The 17,733-nt window shown below is 37.2% G+C and overlaps 1 protein-coding gene across 1 annotated transcript in view; it reads left to right on the forward strand.

Moving 5' to 3' along the window:
• Positions 1-292: 292 nt before the first annotated feature.
• Positions 293-17,733, forward strand: part of GABRA3 (gamma-aminobutyric acid type A receptor subunit alpha3) — a 151,687-nt gene continuing 134,246 nt past the window's right edge. Inside the window, exon 1 of the mRNA XM_019939255.3 lies at positions 293-432. Coding sequence (XP_019794814.2) covers positions 293-432 — 140 coding nt within the window. The remainder of the gene's footprint in view (positions 433-17,733) is intronic.

Genomic DNA, 17,733 nt, shown 5'->3' on the forward strand with positions numbered 1-17,733 from the left:
CAATTACTGATTTAGAGTCTTTATACTACCCTCTATTGGTTAGGCTCTGGTATAATCAAGAGAGGGATATGCCAGGAGTGAATTTTGGTGGCATTGATGAACTGCAGAAGGAGGACTGTAACAGTAAGCATTTAGTAGCTGTATATTCTGGAAGTTAAATGGCTCTAATAGAGTTGAATAAAATATTTTTTTTCACCACTTCTTCCTCCTTCCCTTTGTCTTCTACTCCTTTCCCCTTCCTCTTTCCCTGAACATGGAACTCACAGGTCTCTCCAAGTTGGTGCCTAAGAAGATGATAATCACACAAATAAGTCAGTTCTACATGACTAGCCTTGGGGTTCTCTTCCTGATTAATATTATCCCTGGAACAACTGGCCAAGGAGAATCAAGGCGACAAGAACCTGGGGACTTTGTAAAGCACGATATTGGCGGGTAAGTACTCTTAACTCCTAGAACAAAAGAAGACTGTGATAAATTATTGCCTTTGACCAGAGCTTTTTTTTTAATTGAAGAATAGTTGAGTTATAATATTGTGTTAATTTCAGGTGTAGAGCAAACTGATTCAGTTATATAAATATTCTTTTTTTCAGATTATTTTCCATTATTGGTTGTTACAAGATATTGAATATTGTTCCCTGTGATATACAGTAAATACTTGATGCTTATCTGTTTTATATATAGTAGTGTGTATCTGTTAAGTCCATACTCCTAATTTATCCCTCCCCCTCCCTTTCCCCTTTGGTAACCATGAGTTTGTTTTCTATCTCTGTGAGTCTGTTTCTGTTGCATATGTAGATTCATTTGTTAAGGAGGGAAACTTGTAAGAAGTAAGGGAAGTGAGATAGGGAAGGAGCAAAAGTAAAACAAAGGTGTGATTTCACTTGAAGTGTAGCTTCCATTTGACCCCATGGGGAGATACGGAGCATGAATGGCTTTTGTAGCTTCATCTCAGTCAGTCATTGTCCTCCCAGGCATTTTACAGTGAGATGGTTCCCTTTAGCTGATGGTGATACCCTGAAGTAGCTGGGGGATGGTTTTACTGGCATAGTAAAAGAAATCTTGACGTAGTAGTAACAGTAAATTCTATATTTGGTTTCTTCATGCTTTTATGGCTATGCTTTCTACCCTTCACTTTACAGATTCAATCAATCCCTAAGATCTGTCATTTCTTCCTCCCACATTCCTTGGATTCATCTACTTTTCTCCAACTTTCCTGCTACCACCCTAGTTTAATCCGATGTTGTCTTCCACTTGGACTACTGCAAGAGTCTCTAATTGGTTTTACTTCCTAAAGTATGTAGCCAGTGTTTCTTCCACAATGCATGTTGCATTATATCTGTCCTATTTAGAGTTACTTAATGACTTTCTATTATCCCTAAAGTTCCAACTCCTTAATATGATTTTATAAGACCCAGTATGACCCAGCCTCCACCCATTTGTCACCCTTATTTTTAGTCCTCCTGTCACCAAACTTTATGTTCTTCAGCTATTTTGAACTTCTTTTGACTTTAAAAGTCAACCTCATTCAGAGAATATCATTACTAGAAATCACCCCCTTAGCCTCTACATATTTCAATATTACGGAGGATATTTTATTCTTTGGTAGTGTTTGTTGTTGTTTTACATTTGGCTATTGTCCCATATACTTGGAAGCATTAGGACTTGTTCCTAATTATTTTTGCAGAGTTGATTATCTTAATGTACTCTGAGTCTTTCCATCTTCTATCAGCATTTTCAACAATAATCTCTGGGGCTGAGGGCTACACAACTGGACTGATATGTCCTTAGAAACATGGCCCATGTGGCCCTTTTTGTTCTTTATCCCAGTATGGGAAAAAAAAGACTAATTCTGTCTTATTAACTTCTCATGTATGTGATTTCATTGGGCATGATAGATGTTCTAAATAAGATGGAAATTCTAAATAAATGAATCTTACCTCTTCAAATGTTAAAGGCTTTTTAATTTTTTTTTTTTTTTTGCGGTACGCGGGCCTCTCACTGTTGCGGCCTCTCCCGTTGCGGAGCACAGGCTCCGGACGCGCAGGCTCAGCGGCCATGGCTCACGGGCCCAGCCGCTCTGTGGCATGTGGGATCTTCCCGGACTGGGGCATGAACCCATGTCCCCTGCATTGGCAGGCGGACTCTCAACCACTGCGCCACCAGGGAAGCCCAGGCTTTTTAATTTTAACTCTGAGAATTAAAGTTCTCTAAAAATGTATTGCATGCTATCTAATAATCCTAAACAAGGATTTTGAACAGAATAGTCCCACTTCTTGGTGACTCTCTGATCATCATAAAGAGCATTCATTGTGTTTATCCTATATCTGCTATTTTTCTTTTTGTGTCTCCATCCTCAGTGTCAGTTGTCACCTCTCCTGTTTACATCAGTTTGTTTATGTCCTGTTGGTGCTTAGAAAATCAAATAATCAAGCCTTTCAATAATTATATTAAAGAGAAGGCCAAAACATCCTGCTTGAAAAAGCAGAGACTGTTGAGGAGTACTGGTTTATTGACCAGTACTTTGTTCTAACATATTCTAATCATGTTCTAAATGCAATGGTTCTCAATGTTTGGTATGTGTAAGCAAGGAAGCAGGCTCCACACGTGGAGAATTTGATTTAGTAGCTCTGGGGATAGTGCCTAAAATTTGCATTTTTATCAAGTGCCCCACATGATTCTGATGTAAGGAATCTTTGAACAATACTTTGGGGACACAGTCCTTGTTTTCAAAGAACTTACAGTATAGTTAGGAATATGGGATTCTGAAATTTTAGAATAGCAGACATGGGAAAATGCATAGAGAGCATCTAGTCTGATTCCTCATTTTGTGCATGAAGAAATTGAGTTCCAGAAAAGGAAATTTATTTTTCTAAGACTTTACAGAAAATTAATAGTAGAGCTAGGTCTAGAACACCAGTCTCTGATTCCAAGTCCCATATTTTTAAAGAAAAGCTACAGGGAACAATTTCAGCTTCATGTAATAAAGGAATTTCTTATACTTCTGCTTCCTCGTTTGACCATTAACAAATGAGAACTATATGTGTGAACAGTGTTAGGTTGGAGCATTATGAAAATGTCATTTCTCTGGGTCAAAATGGTTGAATATAAGCAATTTCATGATGGGTCAACCTCAGTAGCAAGTAAATGCCAAATGGATATTCTGTCCAGGTCTGACTGAGATTTGTTGAAACTTGAGATGTGTATCAGACAGGATCCCAAAGAATACAGATGGGACATTTCAAATAAGACTATTTGAGGAGGGTACATTTGCAAAGGACCTAACAGTAAAGGTATGGTCTGGGTGTAGATACACCCCCAACAGATACAGCAAGAACCTAAGGCCAGCAGTAGGTATGTCATGTAAAACAAGTTTACTTAAGAGGTGAAGAGATCTTTAGTGGAGGAGATTTCACAGGGAGAGAGCCAAGAGATTACATACCCAGACTTTCCCTTCTTTTTCCCTCTGTCTTCTGAAGCCAGAGGCTGTGGCAGCCCTGCTGATATAGTTCATATAGTTTACCGTTATAAGAAAGAGAACAGGGTGAAGAGTGTATAATATATCTGGAAGGGGAAATGAAAGACACTGGGCACAAGGCTGTACATTTACATGACACCATATCACCACTTTTTCTGCAACAAGATTACATAGTGCTGGCAGTGGTGAGAGCAGATACTGTGAATTTAAGAGGAAATGGTTGAACTGTTGATTCATTGTCTCTTTGTCACATTCATAGTCTGACTTGGTGCCATGTTCCATAGGTCCTTGTAAGTGTCTGCTTTCATTGTGAAATATATTTTCTCAGTTCTCTTAATCTCAGAATAAACTGGCACCTGTGGCCACACATGTAAATACTAAGTTACTAAGAGAAACATAAAGGACTTGGTTTTTATTTTACTTTAACTCAGTGAATAATGTGGACAGGCATGGCACATGTTGAGTGGGAATGTCTCAAGCTAATTTTGACTTGAATTATAAGTATGCAAAGTCTAATCTCTTCTATGTGTATATAATCTCTATTATGGAATCAATACATTAATACTTTTACCATTCAATCACCAAATCTTAAAATTTAAGAATCAGATGTGGGACCTGAGAAGCTCTAAGTCCTAAGCTCCTACCCTGATCAAGAATCCCTCTTGCATTATGCTTTATGATTGACCTACCAGTTTGAATCCCTCCAGTAGTAAACTGCATTATTACCATGGGCATATAGCTCTAGGGATTGGAAAGTGCTTCCTATATTGAGCAGAAGTCCACCTTCCTCTAATGCCTACCAGTTTTAGGCCCCTGTGGCACTTGCTTCCTTTTCCACATAACAGGTCTCAGAGCTACTCCATGCTTTCTTGTCTAACTCTTATTACTTTCAACTCTTATTACTTTCAACTCTTATTGAAACTCTTATTACTTTCAACTATTCTCCTGACATGATATGATTTTCCAGACATTGCTTAAAACTGAACACTCTCCTTTGTTCTGTAATTAGATTTTTTTGAAACTTAGTTCAATACTTTATTCTTATTTATAGTTTTCATATCCTATCCTGTTACTTTAAAACTTATGTTTAAATAACTCTTACTATGTACCAAGCACTATTCTAAGTGCTTTACATAGGTTAATCCATATAATCCTTATAACAGACCTTTTACCTAGGTGCTGCTATTATTCCTGTTTCACAGATAAAATATGGAGACACGGAGAGGTCAAGTAACTTGCCAAAGCTCACACAGTTAAAAAGTGGCAGAGCCAGGACTGAAACCCAGACAGTCTGGCTCCAGAGTACATGCTATTAATTGCTACAATGTATTGGTTTTCATGTGTTTGGTCAATTTTAAGTATGAATTAGGCACATGTCCATTTATTTTGTGTACATGAACATCTACTTATGTATAGTAATACCTCAATCTCTGAATACTTAATATCTCAGCCACATGACTGCCTAGCCTGTGCTAAAATGGGGCAAGTGTAATTTTCTTATAGGACCTAGAGGAATAAGAAATATCATTTTCCATTTTGAAGTAGAAGTGTAGAATTTGTAACACAGGGCAGAGCTGGACATTTGAAGGCAGGATCAAGAATATTTGGTAGATGACACTGTGACTTCCTATTGTATCATGTCAGGAGGCAAGGTCGTCTCAGTATTACTGATGCTAAATGTGATCTCTTGGTTAAGGTGATGACTGTCAGGACTCTCCATTGTAAGGATACTAGTCACTAGGATTGATTGAGAGACTTGAGGCCATGACCAGCTCATTGCTTTGGTCATGGCCATGGTTGTGGGGTAGAGAGTAAATAATAGTGGGGAAGAGAATATGCCTAGTACTGTAGTTTCCCTTCTTTTGTGTCATAATTCTTTTCTCCACATAGGCAGTGTTATAAATGGTTCTCAGGCTGGCCTATGAAAGTCCACTTAATGAGAAATGTTGCTGAAATAGTGCTCATGCATTGGCAATTACAATCATTCAGATAAATTATGAGAAATAAAGACTTGTGTAGCCTTGCCTGGAAAAGTAGCTACCCTTTATGGCATTGTTTCAAAGGAAGAATGTGCCTTTAATTCTTTGCAAACTTTGGAATACAACCCATTTTAAGTTAGGGTACACCTGCTGATGTTCACATATGAAATCATATCTCTAAGGTTAGTACCTTGTCATTTAATCATTCACAAGATACAGTAGTCAGATCTTCTCGTGTGTTTCTGTGAAGCAGTGGCTTTTAGTTACTAAGAAGGTATGAAGGACTTGGTTTTTATTTTACTTTAATTCTGCAAATAGTGTGAACAGGTGGACCACATAGCGAATGGGTGTGTCTTAAGCTAATACTTCTTTAGTTTCATAACCAGTCTATAGAAGCCATTTAAGAAAAAGACAGTTGTCTTTTTGAGATATATTGGACATATTCTAGTCAAAAATCAGTTTATTCTTTTTTCTTTAAGTGGCTTCTGTAAAAACATTAGAATGTATGTTATTGAATTCCGGGTGTTTCTCATTCCCTTCCCAGTGTATAACTGGTATCCCTAGTGCTGAATTTTTAGCTAGACCTTTCCACTTATTGGAATGACTGGACTCGGAAAATGAAAACATGGGGAGTATTGGGAAATGGTGAATAATCTAATATGGCTATGATTTCTGGTCAGAAAGAGAAGTAGTGGAATGTACACCTGTAAAAGTATATTGGGAATAGATTGCAGATTCACAGAAAGCCATGAATATCAGTCCAAGGAGTTGGATTTTATTTGGTAACCACGAAGACTTATGAAAGGTCTGTGAACATTGCAGATACATGATCTGAAAAGGAATTTTTAAAAATACTTTTTAAAATTGAGATATAATTGACATATAACATTGTGTAAGTTTAAGGTGAAAAATGTTTTGGTTTGATACATTTATATATTGCAATACGATTATAGTAGAGTTAGCTAATGCCTTTATGATGTCACATATTTATCATTTCTTTTGTGTTGAGAACAGTTAAGATTTAGTCTCTTAGTAACCTTGAAGTTTATAATATAGTATTGTTTACTATAATCACTATGTTGTATATTAGAGCTCCAGAACTTGTTTATCTACTACTTGTAAGTTTGTACCTTTAAACAACAGCTCCCCATTTCCTCACCAACCCTAACCTCTGGTAACTACCATTCTACTATCATTTGCACAAGTTCTGTTGTTTTAGATTCCACATATAAGTGATATCATACAGTATTTGTCCTTCTCTAACTTATCTCAATTAGCACAATGCCTTCAAGGTCCATCCATGTTGTCACAAATGGCAGGATTGACTTCTTTCTCATACACATGCCATATTCTCTTGTATATGTGTGTGTGTTTGTGTGTGTATGTGTATATCTCACATTTTCTTTTCCATTGGTGGATACTTAGGTTGTTTCCGTACCTTTGCTATTGTGAATAATGCTGCAGTGAACATGGGGATGCAGATATCCCTGTGCAACACTGATTTTAATTCCTCCAGATATATACCGAGAAGTGGAATTTCTGGATAATATAGTAGTACAATATTTACTTTTTGAGTAATAACCATACTGTTTTCCATAATAGCTATACCAATTTACATTCCCACAAAGAGTGCACAAGGGTTCCTATTTCTCCACATCCTTGCCAACATTTGTTATCTCTTGTCTTTTGGATAAAAAGCCATCATAGCAGGCAAGTTGATGTCTCATTGTGGTTTTGATTTGCATTTCCCTGATGATTAGTGATGTTGAACACATTTTCACACACCTGATGGCCATTTGTATGTCTTCTTTGGAAAAATGCCTACACAGGTCCTTTGCCCATTTTTTAATTGGATTATTTTCCCTTTTGCTATTGAGTTGTATGAGTTCTTTATATATTATGAATATCAATTCCTAATCAGATATATGGTTTGGGAGTATTTCCTCCCATTCTGTAGGTTTTCTTTTCCATTTATTGCTTGTTTCCTTAGCTGTTCAGAAGCTTTTTAGTTTAATGTAGCCCAGCTTGTTTATTTTAATTTTTGTTGCCTGTGCTATTGGTGACTTATCCAAGAAATTATTGCCAAGACCAATGTCAAGGCTCTTTTCCCCTATGTTTTCTTCAAGGAGATTTACAGTTTCAGGTATTACATTTAAATCTTTGGTCCATTTCAAGTTAATTTTATGTGAGTGGTGTAAGGTAGGGGTTCAGTTTTATTCTTTTTCAAGTGGATATCCAGTTTTCCCAATATCTTTTATTGAAGAGACTCTCCTTTCCCCAATGTGTGTTCTTGGCTCCATCATCAAAAATTAGTCGAGAATATTTGTGAGGTTTTATGTCTGGGGTCTTTATTTTGTTCCACTGATCTATGTGCCTATTTTTATGCCAGTAACATACTGTTTTGATTACTATAGCTTTGTAATATAGCTTGAAATCAGGTATTGTTATACCTCCAGCTTTGCCCTTCTTTCTCAAGATTGCTTTGGCTATTCAGGGTCTTTTGTGGTCTGAAACAAATTGTAGAATAATTTTTCCTGTTTCTGTGAATAGGAATGTCTTTGGAATTTTGACTGGGATTACATTGAATCTGTAGATCACTATGGGTAGTATGGACATATTTACAGTATTAATCTTCAAATCCAGGAACCTGAGATATCTTTTTATTTATTTGTGTCTTCTTTAATCTCTTTCAATCAATGTCTTATAATTTACAGTGTACAGGTCTTTCACCTCCTTGGTTAAATTTATTCCTCAATATTTCATCATTTTCAATGCTATTGTAAATGGGATTGCTTTCTTAACTTCTCTTTCAGATAATTCATTGTTAGTGTATAGAAATGCAACTGATTTCTGTGTCTTGATTTTGTATCCTAAAACTTTACTGAATTCATTTATTTGTTCTAACGGTTTTTTAGTGGAGTCTTCAAGGTTTTCTACATGTAAGATTATATCATCTGCAAACAGAAATGATTTTACTTCTCCTTTCTGATGTGGGTGTTTTTATTTCTTTTTCTTGCCTAATTGCTCTGGCTAGAACTTTTATTATTATGTTGAATACAAATGGTAAGAATGGGCATCTCTGTATTGATCTTACAGGAAAGAGTTTTAACTTATTACCACTGAGTATGATGTTATTTGTGGGCTTGTCATAGATGACCTTTATTATGCTAAGGAATATTCCTTCTATACCCAATTTGATGAACATTTTCATCATGAAATGATGTTGTATTTGTCAAATACTTTTTCTGCCTCTGTTGAGATGATTATATCATATTTATCTTTCATTCTATTAATGTGGTGTATTACATTTGTTGTTTTTCATGTGTTAAACCATCCTTGCATCCCAGGGATAAATCTCACTTGATCAAGGTGAATGATTTTTTTTTTACATCTTTATTGGAGTATAATTGCTTTACAATGGTGTGTTAGTTTCTGCTTTATAACAAAGTGAATCAGTTATACATATACATATGTTCCCGTATCTCTTCCCTCTTGCGTCTCCCTCCCTCCCACCCTCCCTATCCCACCCCTCCAGGTGGTCACAAAGCACCGAGCTGATCTCCCTGTGCTGTGCTCATTGCAGCTCTATTTACAATAGCCCGGAGAAGGAAACAACCTAAGTGTCCATCATCAGATGAATGGATAAAGAAGATGTGGCACATGTATACAATGGAATATTACTCAGCCATAAAAAGAAACGAAATTGAGCTATTTGTAATGAGGTGGTGAATGATATTTTTAATGTGCTTTTGAAAACAGTTTGCTAATATTTTGTTGAGAATTTTTACATCTTTATCAGGGATATTTGTCTGTAATTTTATTTTCTTGTGGTGTCTTATTTGGCTTTGATATCAGGGTAATGCTGGCTGCATAAAATGAATTTGGGAGTGTTCCCTCCTCTTCAGATGTTTGCAACAGTTTGAGAAGGATTGGTGTTAATTCCTCTTTAAATGTTTGGTAGAATTCACTGGTGAAACCATCTGATCCTTTGCTTTTCTGTGTTTGGGAGTTTTCTGATTACTGATTCAATCTCCTTAATTGTTAAGGGTTTCTTTAGATTTTCTGTTTATTCATGATTCATTTTTTGGTGGGTCATATGTTTCTAGGAATTTATCCATTTCTTCTCAGTTATCCAGTTTGTTGACATATAATTGTAGTCTCTCATAATTTTTTATATTTCTGTGCTATCAGTTGTAATGTCTCCTCTTTCATTTCTAGTTTTATTTATTTGTGTCTTCTTTCTTGTTTTCTTAGTTAATCTGGCTAAAGCCTTGCCAATTTTGTTTATCTTTTCAAAGAGCCAGCACTTAGTTTCATTGATCTTTTCTATTGTTTTCCTGGTCTCTATTTCATTTATTTCTGCTCTGATCTTTTTTTTTTAAGTCTATTTTGTCTGATATGAGAATTGCTACTTCAGCTTTCTTTTGGTTTCCATTTGCATGAAATATCTTTTTCCATCCCGTTACTTTCAGTCTGTAGGTGTCTCTAGGTCTGAAGTGGGTCTCTTGAAGACAGCAAATATATGGGTCTTGTTTTTGTATCCATTAAGCTAATCTGTGTGTTTTGGTGGGAGCATTTAGTCCATTTACATTTAAGGTAATTATCGATATGTATGTTCCTATTCTCATTTTCTTAATTGTTTTGGGTTCGTTATTGTAGGTCTTTTCCTTCTCTTGTGTTTCTTGCCTAGAGAAGTTCCTTTAGCATTTGTTGTAGAGCTGGTTTGGTGGTGCTGAACTCTCTCAGCTTTTGCTAGTCTGTAAAGGTTTTAATTTCTCCATCAAATCTGAATGAGATCCTTGCTGGGTAGAGTAATCTTGGTTGCAGGTTTTTCTCCTTCAACATTTTCAATATGTCCTGCCAGTCCCTTCTGGCTTGCAGAGTTTCTGCTGAAAGATCAGCTGTTAACCTTATGGGGATTCCCTTGTGTGTTATTTGTTGTTTTTCCCTTGCTGCTTTTAATATTTTTTCTTTGTATTTAATTTTTGATAGTTTGATTAATATGTGTCTTGGCATGTTTCTCCTTGGATTTATCCTGTATGGGACTCTCTGTGCTTCCTGGACTTCATTAACTATTTCCTTTCCCATATTAGGGAAGTTTTCAACTATAATCTCTTCAAATATTTTCTCAGTCCCTTTCTTTTTCTCTTATTCTTCTGGAACCCCTATAATTCGAATGTTGGTGCGTTTAATGTTGTCCCAGAGGTCTCTGAGATTGTCCTCAGTTCTTTTCATTCTTTTTTCTTTATTCTGCTCTGCAGTAGTTATTTCCTGTATTTTATCTTCCAGGTCACTTATCCGTTCTTCTGCCTCAGTAATTCTGCTATTGATCTCATCTAGAGTATTTTTCATTTCATTTATTGTGTTGTTGATCATTGTTTGTTTCATCTTTAGTTCTTCTAGGTCATTGTTAAATGTTTCTTGCATTTTGTCTATTCTATTTCCAAGATTTTGGATCATCTTTACTATCATTATTCTGAATTCTTTTTCAGGTAGACTGCCTATTTCCTCCTCATCTGTTAGGTCTGGTGGATTTTTATCTTGCTCCTTCATCTGTTGTGTGTTTTTCTGTCTTCTCATTTTGCTTATCTTACTGTGTTTGGGGTCTCCTTTTTGCAGGCTGCAGGTTCGTAGTTCCCGTTGTTTTTGGTGTCTGTCCCCAGTGGCTAAGGTTGGTTCAGTGGGTTGTGTAGGCTTCCTGGTGGAGGGGACTAGTGCCTGTGTTCTGGTGGGTGAGGCTGGATCTTGTCTTTCTGGTGGGCAGGTCCATGTTTGGTGGTGTGTTTTGGGGTGTCTGTGGCCTTATTATGATTTTAGGCAGCCTCTCTGCTAATGGGTGGGGTTGTGTTCCTGTCTTGCTAGTTTTTTGGCATAGGATGTCCAGCACTGTAGCTTGCTGGTCATTGAGTGAAGCTGGGTGCTGGTGTTGAGATGGAGATCTCTGGGGGATTTTCACCATTTGATATTATGTGGAGCTGGGAGAGCTCTTGTGGCCCAGTGTCCTGAAGTTGGCTCTCCCACCTCAGAGGCACAGCACTGACTCCTGGCTGTAGCACCAAGAGCCTTTCATCCACATGGCTTAGAATAAAAGGGAGAAAAAGTAGAAAGAAAGAATTAGTAGAAGTAGAATGAAAGAAAGAAAGAAAGAAAGAAAGGAGGGAGGAAGGAAGGAGGGAAGGAAGGAAAAAAGAAAGAAAGAAGATAAAGTAACATAAAATAAGATAAAATATAATAAAGTTATTAAAATAAAAAAATAATTATTAAGAAAAAAAAAGAAAAGAAATAAAAAAATTAAAAAAAAAAAACGGACGGATAGAACCCTAGGACAAATGGTGGAAGCAAAGCTATACAGGCAAAATCTCACATAGAAGCATACACATACACACTCACAAAAAGAGGAAAAGGGGAAAAAAATCATAAATCTTGCTCTCAAAGTCCACCTCCTCAATTTGGGATGATTCGTTGTCTAAAGGAGGGAAGGAAGGAAGGGAGCGAGGGAGGGAGGGAGGGAGGAAGGAAAGAAAGAAGATAAAGTAAAATAAAATAAAGTTATTAAAATAAAAAATAATTATTAAGAAAAAAAATTTAAAACAACAACAACAACAAAGAAAAAACGGACAGATAGAACCCTAGGACAAATGGTGGAAGCAAAGCTCTACAGACAAAATCTCACCCAGAAGCATACACATACACACTCACAAAAAGAGGAAAAGGGGAAAAAATCATAAATCTTGCTCTCAAAGTCCACCTCCTCAATTTGGGATGATTAGTTGTCTATTCATGTATTCCACATATGCAGAGTACATCAAGTTGATTGTGGAGCTTTAATCCACTGTTTCTGAGGCTGCTGGGAGACACTTCCCTTTCTCTTCTTTGTTCTCACAGCTCCCAGGGGCTCAGCTTTGGATCTGGCCCCGCCTCTGCGTGTAGGTCGTCGGAGGGCGACTGTTCTTCGCTCAGACAGGACAGGGTTAAAGGAGCCGCTGATTCGGGGGTTCTGGCTCACTCAGGCCAGCGGGAGGGCGGGGCACGAAGTGCGGGGTGAGCCTGTGGTGGCGGAGGCCAGCGTGACATTGCACCAGCCTGAGGTGCACCGTGTGTTCTCCCGGGGAAGTTGTCCCTGTATCCCGGGACCCTGGCAGTGGCAGGCTGCACAGGCTCCCGGAAGGCGGGTGTGGACTGTGACCTGTGCTCGCACACAGGCTTTTTGGTGGCAGCAGCAGCCTTAGTGTCTCCTGCCCGTCTCTGGGGTTCACGCTTTTAGCTGCGGCTCGAGCCTGTCTCTGGAGCTCCTTTAAGCAGCGCTCTGAATCCCCTCTCCTCGTGCACCAGGAAACAAAGAGGGAAGGAAAAGTCTCTTGCCTCTTCGGCAGGTCCAGACTTTTCCCCGGACTCCCTCCCAGCTAGCCATGGTGCACTAACCCCCTGCAGGCTGTGTTCACGCCGCCAACCCCAGTCCTCTCCCAGCGCTCTGACTGAAGCCCGAGCCTCAGCTCCCAGCCCCGCCCGCCCCGGCGGGTGAGCAGACAAGCCTCTTGGGCTGGTGAGTGCTGGTCGGCCCTGATTCTCTGTGTGGGAATCTCTCCCCGCTTTGCACCCCACACCCCTGTTGCTGTGCTCTCCTCCGTGGCTTCGCAGCTTCCCCCTCCGCCACCCACCGTCTCCGCCCGCGAAGGGGCTTCCTAGTGTGTGGAAACCTTTCCTGCTTCACAGCTCCCTCCCACTGGTGCAGGTCCCGTGTCCCTATCCTTTTGTCTCTGTTTATTCTTTTTTCTTTTGCCCTACCCAGGTACGTGGGGGGGGTTTCTTGCCTTTTGGGATGTCTGAGGTCTTCTGCCAGTGTTCAGTAGGTGTTCTGTAGAAGTTGTTCCACGTGTAGATGTATTTCTGTTGTATCTGTGGGGAGGAAGGTGATCTCCGTGTCTTACTCTTCCGCCATCTTCCCGGAAGCTCTGTGCTCTGATCTTTGATAATTCCTTTCTTCTGTGAACTTTCGGCTTAGTTTGTTCTTCTATTTCTAGCTTATTTGAGATCTTTCTTGTTTCTTAATGTAGGCATTTATTGCTATACACGTCCCTCTGGGAACTGCTTTTGCAGCATCCCACATGTTTTGATATGTTGTCCTTCCATTTTCATTTGTTTCAAAATATTTCTTGATTTCCATGTTGATTTCTTCTTTAACCCATTTGTTGTTCAGGAGCATGTTGTTCAATTCCACATATTTTCAATTTTCCAGCATTCCTCCTGTTATTGATTTCTAGTTTCATATTTCTGTGGTTGGAAAACATAGTTTTTATGATTTCAATCTTCTTAAATTTGCTAAGACATGTTTTATGATATATTCCATGAACCATCCTGGAGAATGTTCTGTGTGTGCTAGAGAAAATGTGTATTCTGCTGCTGTTGGATGGAATGTTCTGTAAATGTCTGTTTGGTTTATTTGGTCCAAGGTATCATTCAGATCCATTATTTCCTTATTCATTTTCTATTTGAATGATGGATCAATTATTGAAAGTGTGGTATTGAAGTCCCCTACTGTTATTTCATTGCTGTCTATTTTTCCCTTCAGATCCATTGATAACTGTTTAATATATTTACGTGCTACAATATTGAGTGTGCATGAGTTTACAGTTGTTATATCCTTGTGATGAATTGACCCTTTTATCATTATATAATGACCTTCTTGTATCCTGTTACAGTTTTTTACTTAAAGTATCTTTTGTCTGATATAAATATGGCTACCCCTGCTCTCTTTTCATTTCCATTTGCTTGAAATACCTTCATCCCTTCACTTTCAGCCTGTGAGTGTGCTTAAGGCTTAAGTGAGCCTCTTATAGGCAGCATATAGATGGGCCTTGGTATTTGTTGTTGTTGTTGTTTTTATCCATTTAGCTTCTTTGTGTCTTTTAATTGAAGAATTTAAAACATTTATATTTAAAGACATGATTGGATAAAGACTTACTATCACTAAATTTTAATAATGATTTCTGATTGTTTTGAAGTTCCTTAGTTTCCTTCCTCCTCTCTTGCTGTCTTTCTTTGTTAGTTGATGATTGTTTTAGTGGGTTGCTTTGATTCTTTTCTCTACATTGTTTGTGTATCTAATTTTTGCTCTGTGGTTACCATGAGGCTTTCATAATGTATCTTATAATCTTCTATTTTAAGCTGATAACAACTTCAATTGCATAAGAAAGTTTTACACATTTACTTGCCCCCACAGTTTATATTGATGCCTCACTTTTCATCTTTTTATGTTATGTATCTATCAACATAATATTATAGCTGTAACTATTTTTTTTTCCTATTAGACAAAATGTATTTTATTTTTTATGCTTCTTCTTCAAGATTAACTTCTTTTTTATTAAAATTTTTTTTATTGAAATATGGTTGATTTATAATGTGTTAGTTTCAGGTATACAGCTCAGTAACTCCTATATGTATAACTGAGTTTTTTATATATATATATTCTTTTTTATAATATCTTCCATTATAGGTCATTACAAGATATTGAATATAGTTCCCTATGCTATACAGTAGGTCCTTGTTGGTTATCTATTTTATATAGAGTAGTAGGTATATTTTAATCCCAAACTCCTAATTTATCCCTCCCCCCTTCCCCTTTGGTAACCATAAGTTTGTTTTCTATGTCTGTGAGTCTGGTTCTGTTTTGTAAATAAGTTCATTTGTATCATTTTTTTAGATTCCACATATAAGTGATATCATATTATATTTGTCTTTCTCTGTCTGACTTACTTCACTTAGTATAATCTCTTGGTCCAACCATATTGCTGCAAGTGGCATTATTTCATTCTTTTCATGGCTGAGAAATATTCCATTGGTGTGTGTATGTATGTGTATATGCATGTATGTGTGTGTGTGTGTATATATATATATATATATATATATATATATATATATATATATTTCACACCTTCTTTATACATTCATCTGTCGATGAAAAACTTAGGTTGCTTCCATGTCTTGGCTACTGTAAATAGTGCTAAAGTGAACAGTGAGGTGCATGTATCTTTGCAAGTTATGGTTTTCTCCAGATATATGCCCCAGAGTGGGATTGTAGGATCAATAATATGGTAGCTGTATTTTTAGTTTATTAAGGAACCTCCATACTGTTCTCCATAGTGGCTGTACCAATTTACATTCCCACCAACAGTGTAGGAGTGTTCCTTTTTCTCCACACCCTCCCCAGCATTTATTATTTGTAGATATTTTGATGTTGGTCATTCTGACTGGTGTGAGGTGATACTGGTGTGGTGTATTATATTTTGATTTGCATTTCCCTAATACTTAGCAGTGTCGTGCATCTTTTTATGTGCCTTTCCACCAACTGTATGTCTTCTTTGGAGAAATGTCTTTTTAGACCTTCTGTCCATTTTTTGATTAGGTTGTTTTTTTTTTTTGATATTGAGCTGTATGAGCTGTTTGTATATGTTGAAAATTAATCCCTTTCAATCATATCATTTGCAAATATTTTCTTCCATTCTGTAGGTTGTCTTTTTGTTTTGTTTATGGTTTCCTTTGCTGTGCAAAAGCTTTCTGGTTTAATTAGGTCCCATTTGTTTATTTCTGTTTTTATTTCCATTACTCTAGGAGACGGATCCAAAAAGGTATTGCTGCAATTTATGTCAAAGAGTATTCTGCCTAAGTTTTCCTCTAGGAGTTTTATAGTATCTGGTCTTATTTTTAGGTCTTTAATCCATTTTGAGTTTATTTTTGTGTATAGTGTGAGTAGTCTAACTTCATTGATTTACATGTGGCGGTCCAATGTTCCCCTGCCACTTGCTGAAGAGACTCTCTTTTCTGCAGTGTATATTCCTGCCTACTTTGTCATAGATTAATTGACCATATGTGCATGAGTTTATTTCTGGGCTTTCTATCGTGTTCCATTGACCTATGTCTGTTTTAAATGCCAGTATACTGTTTTGATTACTGTAGCTTTGTAGTATAGTCTGAAGTCAGGGAACCTGATTCCTCCAGCTCCGTTTTTGTTTCTCAAGAGTGCCTTGGCTATTCAGGGTCTTTTGTGTTTCCATAAAAATTAAAATTTTTTTGTTCCAGTTCTGTGAAAAATGCCATTTGTAATTTGATAAGGATTGCATTGAATCTGTAGATTGCCTTGTGTGGTATAGTCATTTTGACAATATTAATTCTTCCAATCCAAGAACATGGTTTATCTTTCCATCTGCCTGTGTTGTCTTCGATTTCTTTCATCAGCATCTTATAGTTTTGGGAGTACAGGTCTTTTGCTTCCTTTGGTAGGTTTATTCCTAGGTATTTTATTCTTTTTGATGCAATGGTAAATGGGATTGTTTCCTTAATTTCTCTTTCTGACCTTACATTGTTAGTGTATAGAAATGCAACAGATTTCTGTGTATTAATTTTGTACCCTGCAACTTTACCAAAATCATTGATGAACTCTAGTAGTTTTCTTGTAGCATCTTTAGGACTTTCTATGTATAGTATCCTGTTATCTGCAAACAGTGACAGTTTTACTTCTTCTTTTCCAATTTGTATTCCTTTTATTTCTCTTTCTTCTCTGATTTCCATGGCTAAGACTTCCAAAACTATGTTGAATGAAAGTGGTGAGAGTGGACCTCCTTGTCTTTCTCCTGATCTTAGAGGAAATGCTTTCAGCTTTTCACCATTGAGTATGATATTACCTGTGGGTTTGTCATATATGGCCTTTATTATGTTAAGGTATGTTACCTCTCTGTCCACTTTCTGCAGAGTTGTTATCATAAATAGATGTTGAATTTTATCAAAACCTTTTTCTGCATCTATTGAGATGATCAGAAGTTTTTTATTCTTTGATTTGTTAATGTGGTATATCATACTGATTGATTTGTGAATATTGAAAAATCCTTGCATCCCTGAGATAAATCCCACTTGATCATGTATATGACCCTCTTAATGTATCATTGGATTTGGTTTGCTAGTATTTTGTTGAGGATTTTTGCATCAATGTTCATCAGTGATATTGGCCTGTAATTTTCTTTTTTTGTGATATCTTTGTCTGGCTTTGGTATCAGGGTGATGGTGGCCTCATGGAATGAGTTCATAAGTATTCTTTCCTCTGCAACTTTTTGAAGTAGTTTCAGAAGCATAGGTGTTAATTCTTCTCTAAATGTTTGATAGAATTTGCCTGTGAAGCCATCTGGTCCTGGACTTTTGTTTGTTGGGAGTTTTTAAATCACAGATTCAATTTCAGTACTTGTAATTGTTCTGTTCACATTTTCTATTTCTTCCTGGTTCAGTCTTGGG

Source organism: Tursiops truncatus, chromosome X (genome assembly GCF_011762595.2).
Source record: "Tursiops truncatus isolate mTurTru1 chromosome X, mTurTru1.mat.Y, whole genome shotgun sequence".
Lineage (NCBI taxonomy): Eukaryota > Metazoa > Chordata > Mammalia > Artiodactyla > Delphinidae > Tursiops > Tursiops truncatus.